Below are 15,979 nucleotides of genomic sequence, written 5' to 3' on the forward strand. Positions count from 1 at the left end.
TAATGTCCTGAAAAACAGAATCCAAAATGTCTTCAGACTGTGAAGAATTCAGCCTCTGGAAACATCGTTTCATCTGTCACAAAAGACAAACCTGCAAACTGCCTTATTTCTTTTATTGGTGGAAACAGCAGATACTGAGATTGAATGCGTTTATGTACAACCATAAACATAATGTTTTTAAAAACTGTACTGTCGGTAAGCTGCTTTTTTTTATTTTTTTGGTCAGTGGGCAAGAAGAGATTTGAAGAAAGTCCGCAGGCCTCGGTGACCGACTGCCAGGACAGCAGGAGACATGGCAATGAAGATAATGTTGGCAAAGCGAGCGATCACCAGCAGAAACTCAGCCGAGGAGCCTTGGTTGTAGTTGAAATAGTTAACAGAGATGATGCTGGTTCCCCAAGATGCAATGAACAGCACGATGAGAGCTAGAATCACCTGGAAAAAACAGGTCCGAGGAGTCAACACCTGATGAAATGTGGATCAAAACTTTCAAATGTGGCTTTTACCTTGGCCGCTCTCCTCTCAGCAGGCACCCGTTTAATGACGGGCGCATCCTGCACCGAACTCTGCATCCCATTGTGGGTGTAGAGTGTGTAAAGGGAGCCCAGGTTGGTTAAAGCCATGAGGACTATAGGAACAATTTCATGGAGCACCATAGACGTGGTTGCGTAGGCCAGGCCGCTGAACCTGGTGGGGAAGTTCCAGATACACCCCAGCAGGGGGCGTGTTGTGCTGCTCACCAGCATTAAGGTCTGGGAGAGGAGAAGAAGAGAGTTCAGTCAGTGCATGATGGAAGAAAGGTGAAAGAAGCGCCACCTTTGCAATCTTTATTGAATTTTTAAGAGATTATGTTATAATGTAAATAAAATTCCACGGTCTCACTTCTGTGCTGTTGATGTTGCCAATGGTGGAGAAGACATGAGCAGGGATGGAGTAAAGCAAGTTGATAAACCAGATCAGGAACAGATTCATGAGCAGGATCTTAGGGGCTCCTCGGGACCCAGGGACGTTGACAGCCATGGGAGCCACACGCCTGAGCGTCTGCAGGTGGAATGCGCTAAGAAAGAGCGTCGACCACACGTTTACTGACCGTAACCACACCCAGACACCCATGAGGAACTGGCACCACTCTTTGGAGGAGTACATCTGTGAAACAGACCACAGCACATGCATCTTCTCATCTGCAACAGTTGTGAAATCTACCACCTGCGTCCGGGACGTACCTCCAGTCCTATATCTGACAGGATCAGAAGCATGTTCCTCATCAGTGAAACCAGCAGGTTGGACAGGGCCATGTTGACGATGATGATGTCCGAGTTTCGTCCCCCACCTCGGTCCATTATGATGCTCTTGCCAATCACCCCCACCACAGTGGTGTTGCCCAAAATTCCCATTAACACCAGGAAAATGTAAAATGCCGTTTGAAAAGGGGACACAGAGACACGAAGTCCCATCCCCACGAGCTCCATTTCATCTTCATTCATGGAATTCACCGCCATGATCACTCTTGTCACTGAAACAGTTTTTAACAGCTGATGTAAAGGCTTGACGCACGCTCCATCCTTACTTTACTGCTCAAAGTTTGAATGGAATCCAGTTTCTCAAGAAAAGAGCGGTTTCTCTGTGAAGCACCCATGTAGGTCCTCCGCTTGCTTGTGCAGAGCAGTCAGAGAAGGGTCCGGTGGTGATGGTAACCGTGTCATCACAGCAGTAGAGCTGTCTCTGCCAACCAGGTGCCTCCAAAATGCTAAAAGCAATAGCTTTTATGCTTTGGGAGCGCGAGATGCAGTTTAATAAAACACAAGGGATTTATCTGCTTCCCTGAAAAGTGCTTCCTTTGCAACTTCATTTATTAGCCCATCCTCCTGTGGGAAGTGGAAACCGTCATTGATAAGTAACTACAAAGATTATCATTAATCTGATTTTATCATTTAATCTCATAAAGTTTCTCATCTCTGTTATAAATTAATCTTGTTTATGACAAAATGGATAGATGCACTTTCTTAAAGTTCAAAACTTAAGAGCACAAGTGTTTGTATTAAACCAGTTAATGAATCAACTAATAATCCCTCCATTTATCCTTTTTTCTTAAAAAGCTACGTTCCAATCTCATTGGAATGTCATGAAACAACCAGTAACCAGTTCAATGGAATGGGTAATCATTTAGATTAAAAAATAAATCTTATAAATCATTATTCTAATAAACAGATGCTGGACAAATAAGCTAGTTCAAATATGACACAATTATACTTTTAGTTTTCAATACATTGTTTTAAAGAATATTTTAAGTCAGTAATATAATTTAAAATGTGATGTTTTCAGTCGGTCTGATTTGGATTGTCATTGGAATAATATTAAATAACCACAAGATGGCAGTATAAACAGCTAAATAATGAGTAAAAAAATCGGCGAAGGTAGATTATTATTATTATTATTATTATTATTATTATTATGAGAGAAGCACTATATGGGTTTGTTATAAAACAGACCCTCAGCAATGCATACACTCACGATAATAACATATATTTCATGAATGTCAAAAATTAGGTGGGATTGACATCATTGATAATTTAACACATACTTTTCATAAATAAGCATTGACTTAGTTCCACAGGCCACAGGACGACCTTGAATTTAAATACAACAAAAATCATCAATTTCAGTCATTTAAAGTGTATTACGGCATATTTAAGGGAATGTTCTGCGCCAATCTGAGGGTTTCTCTGCGGAGCAGCAGATCCCGTCTCCACGGCCGGAGCTGTACACCGGAGACATGCACACCCGACTGCTCGGTGACACGTGCGACAGGTGAGTTGCTCCAGTTGTGGGAGGTAAGTAGAGGGCGGAGGGCTTTGAGATGGAGTCGACGGGCTTATCTTGCTCCCACGTCAGCCAGTAGCCTTTTAGGTGTTCCTGATGGGCCTGCCATGTCACCTGCCACAGATCCTGCTGCGGCACCGGGCTGAGCTGCAGGTCCAGCAGGGCAGGCAGAGCTGCTGTTGCTGTAAAAAGAAAAAAGAAAAAAAAGAAATGCTAAACGGTGAAGGGGAAGAGGAACCACCACAACCTTTCTGAACCAACATACCCTCTTTAGTGCATGCCCTCACAGACATGGCTCTTTCTTTCCCTCCTGCGTACAGAGCACTGACCGTCACCAGGTACTGAGTGGCCGGTACCAGCCCGGTCAATAAGGAAAAGTTCTGTTGGCTTTGCAAGGTCAGCATGTGGACGCGTCCACTGGGAAAGGCACTGTACTCCACCGTGTATCGCAGCACCTGAGCTACCTGCGGAGGCCCCCATTCCACACGGATGTGGTAAGGGCCGGAGTCTGGCACAGACACCACGGTGGGGCCCAACACCTCTGCGGGAAGAGGGGCAGGGAGCTGGTGAGCAGCAGAACCTGAGGATCACAAACTAAAGCGGAGAATTCTCTTACCAGAGGGAGTGGAGAAGTTAACAGAGAGGGCGTTAAACAGCCTCTGGTTGGGCCCTGGGAGAAGCGTGGCTGTGTAGGCGGTATCAGGAACCAGGTCGGTCAGTTCTACCGAGATGGAGTCACCAGACAGATACTGCAGGCTCCCAATGGCGGGATTCCTGACTGAGTAATACTGGAGTTGATAGTAACCAGTGGTTGCTGTCAGCAGGGGGCGCCACTGAAGTGTGGCCGTGCGGGGGGTCAAGTTGACCACTTGAAGGCGGTTTGCCTGAATAATTTCTGGAAAATATGAAAGACGTGAATGATAAATGATAGTAACAGTCAGAGCAGAACGAGTATTTAGGTTCTTAATAGCAAACACACACACACCCTCTCTCACACACACACACACACACACACACACATACTAATGATGGCATCCCTCAGGTCTTCTGTGATGATTTCAATGTCATCTATGTCCACAACATAGAGATGTGACTCCGAAGGCGGCGACACTGCGTCCCGCAGCAGCCGGTAGTTGCCGTGCACGGCAGACACAGCCAACACAAAGACTCCCTCTGCCTTCAGCTCTGACATCACCTGGCCCACGTCTCCAGGGCTGGCACCATCAGTCAGCCACAGCAAGATTCTGGGCACGTTCCCACCTGCCGCTCGCAGAAGCTGCTGGGCGTCCCTGAGCGCGTTCTCGGTGTTGGTGTCTCCCTGCAGCTGCTGCACCCTCTCCAGGGCTTTCTGCAGGCTCCTCTGGTCAGTGTGGACGTCCAGGCCGAACGCCAGGTTGGATTCCGTGCCCACCTGCAGGAGTCCGACCCGCACGTGGCCTCGACCAAGGGAGAAAACGCGGAGAAGCGTGGCCGAGAAGCGGAGGAAGCGTGAGAACTCGTAGTTTGTTACGCTCCCAGAAGAGTCCAGCAAGAGGAGGATGTCCCCTTCGCAGCAGTTAGCTTCTGGAAGAAAAAGGAGAAACGCATCATTTTGTGAAGTTGTGGAGATCAAATGGATCACATGGGAGCTAAATGTGTAACATGAACGTTAAGTGAACTGAGGGAGCCTATTCACCTTTATTGCAGATTCTGAAAACTGGACTAATCATTTCACATTGATGCCATTAATTAGCCACTAATATCTAACCAATAAATTATGTTTATCCAAGGTTTTTGTTAGAAATGTCAGTTTTTGTTTAGAAAATTCTAGATTTTAATTGGAGTTTTTAATTTTGTGCATGACAATCACACAATGTTACTTCATTAAAAAAGCAAACATGGATTTTATACATAAATGAAGTATCAAGGCGCTAAGTTCTGAGACAGAAAAATACCTAAATAAAATGAGTAAACTAAACAAGATTAAATACAAATAGAATACCAGAGGTAAGTAAATCAGCCGTCATCTTGCTGACCAACGATGAAATCAGAGAATTTCCCTTTTGGTACGTTTGTTCTCTGTCCTTTATCACCAGTAAAGGCAGCCTGGGACAGACTGATGGGGTTCTTTCTTAACAATCACTTAGAGTATGTACAAAAACACCCAGAAGTGTTCGGTTCTCACCAACAATGTAGCACAGCATCATTTTGACATTTCCACCACAACAAGGCCTGATCTTTTCCGTCTTACTGGGGTCCAAGAACCTCTTTCTATGATCTTATTCTGTGTAAATTTGTGCTTATGTTCCTGTAAACAGTTTCCACTTGGAAGGCAAATTATCTGTTCATGCTCTATTTTTCATTAACCCTACTCGATCTGTACGAATACCTGGCAAAATGTTCTCTAAACAAGTGGCCAACATTTTGGCTTTACAGCATTTTGCAGTCTACACCGAATAAACTTATATTCTGATCGTTAGAGGGTTGTAAAGATCCAGATGTAATGATTGTAATTAAAGCCTCATCAGAGGTTGATGGAAGGGATCATTAAATAAAGGTCCCTGGACAAAAGATATCTGAACTGTTTATAATATTCTATAGGGAAACCGGTCGAATCCAGGAGTTGTGTTTACTTATTCCTGTTTCTGTCACAGGGTCATCGGTACACCTGTCAAGGCTTTTGGATTAGGCTGTACATCCTGAGACTAAACTACCTCATGATATATCTTGTAACACCTGTTTAGTGTCGGTCACTATCATGTTCTTATTTTTAATCGGTTGTTAAATTACAGGAGTTATGCTGCTTTAACTGTTTGGGAAAGAACTTTGGCTCATATCCTCCCTTTTCTTTTTTGATGCATGTGCTGTCATTTCCACTCAAATAGAAGCTTTGGACATGTCCCATTCTCTGTTTTAAACCCGCACGAGCCTATTATAATAGGCAGAAAAAGGTATATTTGGTGTTGCATTTTAAAATCTGCTGATCCAAAACTGTATGCTAATGCACTAATTCTCCACTTTATTTCCTCTGCAGCACAAATCCATTATTTTACTGCAGCTTTGGACTTTATTTGTAATCCTTTGTGATGGGACAGTGAATGAAATCAGAAAGAAACAAGAGGAAATAGCAATCGGAGGAGTTATTTGACATTATAATGAAACTCAGGGAAAAACAAAGCCGGAAGTAAATAAAGGAAGCTAAAAGGCAGAGAGACATGAAGAGGGGGAGAGAGAGCTGCTCATATTCAAGGAAAATAAGTTAATTTGTTCTGTGCTGAGAAGCTGTCAGAGGATGAACCCCACATCAAGACGAGCTGCACTGACCGTATTTCAAAGCTCGGGGGTGTGTTTTCAAACGGTCACATTTTAGCTGAGTTGAGTTATTCAGCATGTTCCAGATGGATGGATTTTTATGGAGGAGACTGTTAATTACAGGACACAGTCCACGCTTCTAGACTGCAGGAGCATCTATGGACGTGTTCTACCTCTGAATTGGGAGTTTCTCAAACAAGATGAAGCTCAAACCTGGACGGGAAGGCCAGTTCGGCATCATCCAGAGATCATTTAGCGTCTCATCATTTGGCAACTGATTCTTAAAACTAGCAGATTAAAAAAATATCTACAGAATTCCCTTAATAGGCTGCAGACAGCCTGAACGCACTCATAAACCGCAGTAAAGCCAGTCCCTCCCATTAGCCCTGATATCATGATTTAGAAACTGGCACACAGTGTGATTATGGGATGCTCCCACAATCATTTACAGTAGGTCATGTGACATCCTGTTTAGAGCCGACCTGCAGAAATGAAAACACTTTGTTGTGACTGATTAAAATGTCACTGATCATTAATTTTCCTGGTTAATCCAGGGCAAAAACTGTAACTTCCTTTTTCGCTGGACTCTGGAACCTGATATCTCTGTGTACTGCGGTATATTAATGGATAAACAGTTTGATTTATTTCCTCTGTTGGAGCGTTATCTGGCCTGAACTTACCTGTTGCAGGTATGGGAAGCTGCATGTTGCTCTGCTGGAAGGTCGCCCAGATAAAAGCGCAGCAAATTAAAAAGGCCCTCATCCTTTCTGAGCACCACGCAGGACGTGAACTATGGCAAAAGCAGGTGGAGAAATCACCTGTCAGCAGCGTCCATGGCCTGGATGCTCCAGCGTCAGCCCCTGGACGCCATCTCTGATGTGTCGTAAACAGCTGAAGGGAGTTCCTTTAATGCCCCTCCCGTCTCCTCACCTCTCCCTCTTTATAGATCACCTCACTCCTCCTCCTGCTGCAGCCCAGCCCGGAAATAAAGGGCCACCTCTACCTGGGTGTTGGCCTTCTGGAAGTGGACGCCATCCACTTGGTGTCGATGAATTGCTTTTGTTTTCCCCCCCCACATGAAAACGAGGGACTCTATTAAACATCTCAGGCAAACTCTTAAGTTAAGCAACTTTTGTCGGCGCATTTCGTTCTCCGTTTTAATTGCCAGCTTGTTTAAAGGACAGGGAAGCCCCAGTAATGAGAGATGACATCGCTTTAGTACCTTCATCCACTGATCCGGCCTAGGTTGTATTTTAAGACACACTAATAGCAGCAGATCCACATAAATGACTCACAATCTTCAGTTCAGGTGCTGAACGTTTGAGGTTGCTTTCCCTTCCCCAGCTTCAGTCTGGCTCCTGGCTGCAGATATTAGGGGGGGGGGGGGGGGGGGGGGGGGGTAAACCTGCAGATTCAGACGTTTGATAAATGATATCAAACATTTTTGTTCACATACCAGACTGATCTCTGGTCGCTCCAGCCGCCTCCTGAAAACGCCCCGATGCTCAAAAGAGTGCAGCCGAAGAGAGATTGTAATTATTAGAATAAAACTAATCTAATCTGGGGATTGTTGTGATCGCTTGAAGATGAGACAAATGAGCGGTTGAGGGTGCAGTTCATCAAGCGTGATATAACATGTTATGAGACCTCATTACACTGGAATTCTCTGTTTTATTCTTGAGAAAAGTTGGCCTACGTGTTGTGTCGTGTTTCCCCTGAGCGCTCTCGTTTGAGAAGTCGTCTTTCATGTGTCACGCTCTGATGTCACCAACATAAAAGGGTAAACAATCTCACAATGCTGCAATTGGATATGTTTTTTTTTTCTCTGCAGGGATGATTTAGCCTCTAGCTTCCTGTAATAACAAGCAACACACAAAATTGGATCTGCTTATTATTTTTCCAGCATTGAGTCATTTGGGGTTGTCCCTTTTTTAAAAAAAAACAACTTTGCATATTACCACACAAGCCAATAAAAAACTAGCTTATAGATTTGCTCTTCATTTCCTTATTCCTCTCCTGCGACGGAGCATTTATCAGGCTGTAAAACAGTTCTGCTCGGATGAGACAGGACACATAGTTACAGTTACTGTGACCAGTTAAACGACAGTATATGTGGACCCGCATTATCCAAACGCTGCCTTGAGCTTCGGGTGCTCCATTCACGCCGTCTGCTGCTTATTATTGACAAATTAATAGGATTTGTAAGCGGAACGGGACAATTTCAGCCAAGCAGTGCAATAATTATTGGGATGTTAGCAGGTAGCAGGTCATGTTTTCACTCCAACCTTTCGACAACAGCTTCACGTTGCCGTATAGTCCTCTAACGATGAAAGCTAGAGGAATACGGCTACCACACCGGCGCTGGACCAGCAATCAGTCCAGCACAAATATTTACCCATACACACATGAATCAGGGAGCATCATGGGAGGTGAGAACGTGTGTGTGTAACAATGAAGGTCAGAGAGAGAGAGAGAGAGAGAGAACAAAGAGCAACATGAACACACAGACAGATGAAACCAGAGTCGGGGAACATTCGAGCCACATCTGTGTCTTCACCGTCGGTGCTGGTGCTGCAGGAAATAGCAGTTTCCTCTTCAGCCTCTTAAACACGCGACACGGAACGATACAGCTATCGATTTGATGGGCCTCTACTTAATAAGGAGCCACCAGGGATGGATGGATGGAGCCTTCCTCTCATCCTCCTTCCTCCCCGACGCTCCGCGGCCTGTCCGGACCTGCTGCTGCGTCGCCCGCCTGCCTCTGATGGAGAACGTGCAGGAAGCAGCTTTTCCTTCACGATTCCAGACAAGGACGCACGAGCGTAGAACGAGAGTTTGTTAAATATTGATGTGATGCTAATCGCACTTGATTATCTATATGGATTTAAACCGCTCTCTCCTGAGAGGGGCGATGTGGAAAAGTGTGAGCCATTTAATTATTTAAGGCGCCTGTGGATGCTAATATGCAAGATTAGAGAAGTGAAACATGCTGATGCATTTAAAGACGGAGGAAAGAAAATTCTCTGCCGGGAAGGAAAATCATTCGTAATTATTAGGTTTGGCTAAAAAGTCGAGCCAATTTGGCTTCTTCCAATTTAAACAGTCTGAGCGTCTCCGTCAGTCAGCCTCATCAGCGTTGAGCCCAAATAACATCAGCTAGTACCTTTGATTGTCCAAACACGATGTTTCATTATGTTGATCCTAAACACACACACACACACACACACACACACACACACACACAGACAATTAAACCAGAAGTCACTCAATGTCGGTATTACGGACACCGGCTATTTTACCCTGGGTGATGAAGCCCTTCGCATCGCTTCGCTTGTTGTCTGTTTTATTGATCAGGGACTCACATCAAAGGAAAATGACGTCGCTGCAACAGCGCCTGGCAACGTCTTCGACTGCTCAATCAGTGTTTCAGTCCGCTAACAAGGCTTTCAGCCTGTGCGGCCCCTCGCCGGTGTGACCAGCCAGATGTTCAGCGGAGGAGAATCGTCTGCTGCTGCCAGCAAATATCCCTTCAACATCTGATAAAAAATATCAGATTTTGTTTTTAAAATGTCAGCGGGTCTGCATGAACGCGTGCCTGTGTGTGTGTGTGTGTGTGTGTGTGTATGTGCCTATGAAAGGTCATTAGTAATCACATTCTCAGTTAACCTTTCATGGACGAGTCATCCTTTTTGTTGGTTTGCTGACCAAAGTGGGGCAGTTCATTTTTATGCTTGCGGTGTCACTTCGGTTGGAAATTTTAATAAACTAAAAGGCTTCTTAGTTGATAAAAACATCAATACAGGCTCTATTTTTTACTAGCAGCCTCTCTTTCAGATTCTGCTTTGCCAACAGTTTTTCAGGTCAACTTAAAGTCCTGCTCCACGACCTTGTTGAGTGGTTGACCTTCACGAGGGACGATGGACGCGCTGGACACAGCAGCTGGACCCGATGAGAGGACATATGCTCCTGCTGGTGTCTAAACTTCTCGGCTCCGCTGATCCACTCTGTAATTACTGGCTTTTAGCACAGCGCTGCTGCTTATTTATCACCAATATTGACTGTTCAGACGACTTTGCTGTAATCACAAAATCTTTAATCGAGCAGCTCCAGCCTTTCGTCGCCCATCTATCTAAAGCTTAGTCCTCAGTTAAATAAAAACAGTTGAATTCCTGTGTAGTTAGATGAGGGTGTTGCGTTCGGGTATGCAGGTGTGAGCTGACGCTGCCACCTGCGAGCAGGAATAAAGAGTCAGACGGGTGATTCTGTGAAGACAGAGGTGAATTAATCGCCCCTGTCAACTAATGGAAAAGATTCCTCGGAAAAACTGGGATTTACGTTCAGCGGTGGAGTGAAACTGTTTGTTTGATGCCTCTGGGGTGGCGGAGAACTGCGGTGGGGTGTTTAAAAGGGGAGAAGCAGATGGTCGTGACGACTCTGGGGGGGGGCACAGTTCCATCCAGCTCCGGAACGCTTTGATGATCGCTCAGGGGAGCTGGAGTTGAGGAGGCTCTGGGCTGCACTGCTGACTTGTGACCCCGACCCGGTCGGAGAATATTCAGAATATTGAGCATATAAACAATCACAACAATCAGTGGGATGTGTCAACAGGCCCAAACAACCGCTGTCGCTTCATAGTCAACCTGTTCCAGTACCAAGAGGAGCATTAAAAGCTGCTTATTGTCTGCTGATCTTTGCTGATAGAATCACACACGCGAGGCTGCGGTAGAAGAAAATGAGCGCACACCAGATTATAATAACTAACGACTTTATTGATGCCATCCAGCATTAAAGAACCCAACAACAGTCACCTGGAGGTCTCTCCTGTGAACCCCACAGCTGTCACGTTGTCGTTCTGCTCCGCCGCCACTGTCTGCAGCTATAATTGACTAGTGATTCTGCAGCTCTGCTGGTGCTCAACCCCGAACGTTTCCTGTTAGCTCCTTTCTGTGGGGCTCAGGGCTCTGCGCCTGTCCTCAGCTCCTACCAAATGTAATTTATTTACCAAAAAAATGATCTTGTTTAGTATCAATAATGGATGTTCTTGAGCGACAACCTGCTTAATAAACTGTTGACGGAAGATCTGCCAGCATATTACATTCTACCCAGGTTCAGCAGCTCCCCCCCACGATGGTGTGTTTGTCCTGTTGAACTGGTGACCTTTCCAGTGTGTGTGTGTTCCTGACTAGGAATAAGCTGCAGTCTGCAGAAGATGGTAGGAAGCATATGTGTAATATAGAAAGAAAGAAAGCAAGCTTTGGAATTAGGGCATGTTCCTGCTGGTGTATTTATGATTTGAACGGTCTCCACCTGTTAGCCTAATCTGATGGGCCTACACACATGACGACTGACAATCTAGGCAGGATTAAACAGGTTTTGAATCACTGTCATTTAAGTGCCGTATCCTGAGGAACGTGTTTATACCTCGGCCACTGCCACAACTTGACCAATTTGACCAATTTGAACACCTAAAATTGACCTTCATTGCTCTTCCATTACAACCTTTTGAAGGTTTTTATCTGTTTTCAAAAAAAGGAAACCTGTTTCACCTCATGATGAAGGTAACAGATATGTGCTCTAAGAAACAGTGTCCATTAGTCTGATCTTTAGAAGTTCTGACTGGGTGCGGGCAGGAGAACGATACCATCAGACAATTGCGTTATCTGAATGCAGCTCTGCTCCTTTTCAGAGCAGGAATGTGTGGGCATGTCTTGATGTGACTGGATGTGAAAGAAAGTGGGCTGCAGATTATCATCACTAGTCCATCACAACCTGCCTCCAGAAGAACAATGGAGGGGTTCCACCTCCCCGGCAAGATCAGAAATCAGCGGCAGAGCTTCATCTGTAAAGTTAAAAGTCTACAAAGTCAACTTTGTAGTCACACAAGGGTTTGATGGGGCCATCCGGATGACGAGGATAGTCAGATTAAGGGATTAAAAACTGGACCAGAGGGTGCATTGCATTGGATGAATTACCTGTTAAACCTCCATAGGATTCGGCTAATTTCTAGCTAACTGGCCTAACATAGTGGGCTAAGAGAGGCTAAAGCAAAGGTCTTAGAGGTGAGAGCAGTTGAGGCGAGACGAGGTGAATATAAATAAGCAATTTAAACTGTTATTGCAATGTCAGCACATTACAGCTGCTGAAAATGATTATTCACAGCAGCACACCCGAAACGCATGTTCCTGCCAGCAGAATTACCACCGGGAGGTGCAGCGTGGGTCCCTGGGCGAAGATGGAATCAGGGCTGATGAAAAAGCCCACTAGGATCCCTCTTTTATCACGTAGCCGCAGGAGTCGGTTTCAGAACCATGAGCGGACGAGAACAGCGTGATGGAAAATGGATTTTTAATTTTCGCACAGTGAGAGAAAGACGAGGGTGGACAACACCGGCGCTCGGTAAAGACCCCGAGAATTGTGCTGCGGACTGAAAGGAGATGAAAGGGGGGACGATACCTGGGCCTAAAGTGGTCTTTTATCCTCTCCCTGGAAGGGCATAATGGGAGTCTGACATTAGTGGAAGCAGCAAATATCAGTGTTGCTGAGGGTCACATTCAAAACAACATCCAAACCAGTTCAGCCATGGAATAACTGGAAAATAAAAATGACTCAGCTTTGTGTGTGTCATGAATGTTAATTTCAGAATATTGCTTTTTGCTGTTGATGACATTATAAACAGAGGGCGTTGTTATATGCACGCTATGTTTTTGAAATAAGTCAAAAATTGAAATAAGTCCCATTAAAAAAAAAAAAACACTGGGAAGTTTTTAAACGATGCAAAAGTGTATTGGCGGGATTATAAATGGCACCTTTACAGTCAACGTGAGAGCGTGTCTTCAGCAACAAACCCGACCATTAATCTGATAACAAACCGCTCCTCCGTGAACCATCACCTTCTCGTGGTGGAGGAGTTTGCGTACCCAAATGAGCCTGGGAGCTATGCTGTCCGGGGCAGTTTGCCCCTGGTAGGGTCTCCCAAGGCAGATTGGTCGTAGGTGAATGGTCAGACAAAGAATGGTTCACAAGACCCATCATGGAACATCGAAAAGGGAACCCGCGTACTGTTGTAAAATATCGCGAATTGCCTTTTATGCTATAGCTATTTTAATTAAAGTAGAGTAGTTTCATGGATAATGTGAGAAGGATCAACTGGGGTAAACTGGGAAACTTTATGTGAGCTTGTTGAAGCTCACATAAGTGAGTGTGTGAAGAGAACAAAATAACAATGTGTGATATCTGTTTGGGTTAGGGCTCTCAAGGCTGTGCACCTGTGCACAGGCTGAGGGCCGCTTCGATATAGCCAAAATATGTGCAACGTGACTGAGCTGATGTAAACTATGTAACCATGGAAACGCCTTTTACTGTGTCTTGTGCTGAGTTTAATAAAAGAACCAACTTGGGTGGGGGAGAGAGACTCCCTCCGGGACAGCGCGATCAGCAGACGTGTCTGGGACGGAGCGGAGCCCCCCTTGTACAAGGTTGAAAAGCAACGTTGGCTTCTGGTCTCAATTTGTGGTGAACTTGGTTCGTGCGCCTGTCTGAGTACACTTCTGAGGATTTCGACGTCAGTACCCGGCCCGGAGGGTTACCGGGGCCCCACCCTGGTGCTTGGCCGGGCCTACGTCCATGGGGCCCGGCCGGGCCCAGCCCGAACCAGCTATGTGGACACTCCCATCTCCAGTGGACCCACCACCCACAGGAGGATCATGAAGGGTCCGGTGCAGTGTGGATTGGGCGGTGGACCAAGGCGGGGGCCTTGGCGGTCCAATCCTTGGTTATGGAAATTGGCTTTTGGAACATGGAACGTCACCTCACTGAGGAGTAGAACTGTTAGTTTGATTTATCAAATCTTCCAATTGAGAATCTACACAGACATCTTCCAAATGCTTCACTATCATCGGTTACCTCAAGCATGGGCAAATAAGGCCCATTTTCTTCACCGGCGGTCTTGTTGCTTAGCAATACATGACAATGATTATGGACTGTTTGATCTGAAATTAGTCCCAGTGTGTGCCTAGTACACACTGTGGGCTTTTAGTAATCTTATAACACCATATCGTGACAAACTGGGCGACGCGGAGCTCATAAACTTTGGCGCGACACCCAGCTTGACGTCTGCAGTCTGACAACCACAGGGACTCACAGGCTACGGCGACGTCAATACGGGCGATCGATCTACGGCACAACAACACCAGCGAGGCGAGTCGTGGCTGTCACGCTGAGATCGGCATCCTGAATATCACCGTTAGAATTTTAGCTGAGGCTGTTCACGACCAAACTATGGCCTACCTGCCTCCCCTGATGGTCGTCTACGGTCTGGGACGGCCCCGAATCACACAGGAAAATGGAGATCAAAAAATAATGGGCAAACAAGTGGGCCGCACGGTTACCAGATCGCGAGGGTTTGGAGGAGGTGTTAAAAAAAGAGATAATGGCCAATAAAAACATATGTTTCCATTTATTTTGGGCGAGCAGACATCAAGGATGGAGGTGAGACATGAGGTGGATAATAACACCAGAGCTCCAGTGTCTCCTGCAGGGTGTGTGTGTGTGTGCGTGTATGTGTGAAGAGCACAGGAGTGGAAAATGGACTAAGAGAATCAGCTGTAAGTGGCTCATAGCTCAGATTAATTTCCACAAGAGTGCTTCAGAAGGGAACAGCCTCAAAAAAATCGAGTGTGGGTTGAAAATATTTGACGGCCGGCGTTTCTGCCCAACGAAGCTCGGCTCTTCTTAAAACGCCGTGCTCGTGTGCTCCCCTGCCTCGGCCGGGGTGATTGCGCGTGATTGTGAGTGAGCACAGTTTGTGACAGTGAGCGTGATTAGCCCTGATTACCTCCGTTACCAAGGAATCGATGATAACCTGCTGGAAAGGAGCACTTTGTATTCCATAAACCTGCAGCTGAAACTCACACAGGCCCAGCCCAGATCAACAGGAAGTGCTGTGTTTTACAAAACACTGACTCCATCCAGTTCGTTAGCACGTCTAAAATTTGAGTCCTCCACAGCTAATGAGATTTTACACTCTGACAAACACTCATCTCCATTTAAACTCCTCCAGCCCTCCTCACTCCAGCCCGGGAGGTGCTTCCTGTCCCGACAGCTGGCTGCTTTCTGGTAAAAATCCCTCTGTATTCTCCAGCATTGGCAACAGCGGTCGGTCTCTGCAGGACAGGCAGGGCCTAAATGTGTTTGGTCATTTAGGCATCTGTGGACCAAGCTTTGGGTTTATTTGCTCTGTCACTGCCCGTACGGACACAAAAACAGGTGTCACAACTCGGCCGAACCTTCTTTAAATAGAGGTAGATGAGAGTTCATTTAAAAACACTGTTTGATTTGGCGGGAGGGTGATTGCAGAGGGACGCGGTTCAGGTCGCGGATCAGCTCTTTCACTCTGGAAAAGGTGGAAAAGGATGGAAAAGGATCGTCGTTCTCATTCACTGACTGCGCACAACCTTCTGTTTGCGCTGGATTTAATGCAAGGACACGTTTATAATCCTGAGTGGGAGCAAAGACGCTCTTGGACGAACATAAATGAGCTGCAGCCTTGGATGTGGTCAAACAATGTTTCTATGGTGATGCGGGGATTTATTTTCTCTTGAACTGATTTGCTCCCTCATTTAACTTTACGTGTTTGCCTGGTAATTACTCGCTGCTCAGATAGGCTACTGCGAGGTGATGGCTAATTTTAGCCTTCAGATGACTTTCATAACTTCTACTGGCCCGTGTTCCCACCGTGATGGGCACTGTAGCGTAGAAACATTGGGAAACCATATGGATCGCTTTAGGAATCCATCTTATCATGCTTCCTATGCCTTTACTGGGAGGTTCCGTTTGAGGTCATTGGAGGCTTAAAAATAAAAACAGCAGC

At 45.7% G+C, this 15,979-nt stretch overlaps 2 protein-coding genes across 3 annotated transcripts; both read right to left on the bottom strand.

Moving 5' to 3' along the window:
* Positions 1 to 99: 99 nt before the first annotated feature.
* LOC130524586 (olfactory receptor class A-like protein 4) lies at positions 100 to 1,856 on the bottom strand. The gene is made up of 4 exons (XM_057030849.1): positions 1,224 to 1,856; positions 883 to 1,146; positions 507 to 752; positions 100 to 435 (listed from the first exon to the last, which is right to left on the bottom strand). Exons 1-4 carry the CDS (start codon positions 1,497 to 1,499, stop codon positions 223 to 225), a joined length of 999 nt encoding a protein of 332 aa, XP_056886829.1. The 5' UTR covers positions 1,500 to 1,856; the 3' UTR covers positions 100 to 222.
* Positions 1,857 to 2,180: 324 nt separating this feature from the next.
* Positions 2,181 to 7,103, bottom strand: LOC130524584 (von Willebrand factor A domain-containing protein 1-like). 2 transcript variants are annotated; one of them, XM_057030847.1, is made up of 5 exons: positions 6,792 to 7,103; positions 3,844 to 4,380; positions 3,437 to 3,715; positions 3,086 to 3,361; positions 2,181 to 3,002 (listed from the first exon to the last, which is right to left on the bottom strand). In XM_057030847.1, exons 1-5 carry the CDS (start codon positions 6,871 to 6,873, stop codon positions 2,689 to 2,691), a joined length of 1,488 nt encoding a protein of 495 aa, XP_056886827.1. In that variant the 5' UTR covers positions 6,874 to 7,103; the 3' UTR covers positions 2,181 to 2,688. The 2 variants fall into 2 exon arrangements, with proteins under 2 accessions (XP_056886827.1, XP_056886826.1); XM_057030846.1 differs by having other exon boundaries at positions 3,844 to 4,383; positions 6,792 to 7,093.
* Positions 7,104 to 15,979: the final 8,876 nt, after the last annotated feature.

Source organism: Takifugu flavidus, chromosome 4 (assembly GCF_003711565.1).
Source record: "Takifugu flavidus isolate HTHZ2018 chromosome 4, ASM371156v2, whole genome shotgun sequence".
Lineage (NCBI taxonomy): Eukaryota > Metazoa > Chordata > Actinopteri > Tetraodontiformes > Tetraodontidae > Takifugu > Takifugu flavidus.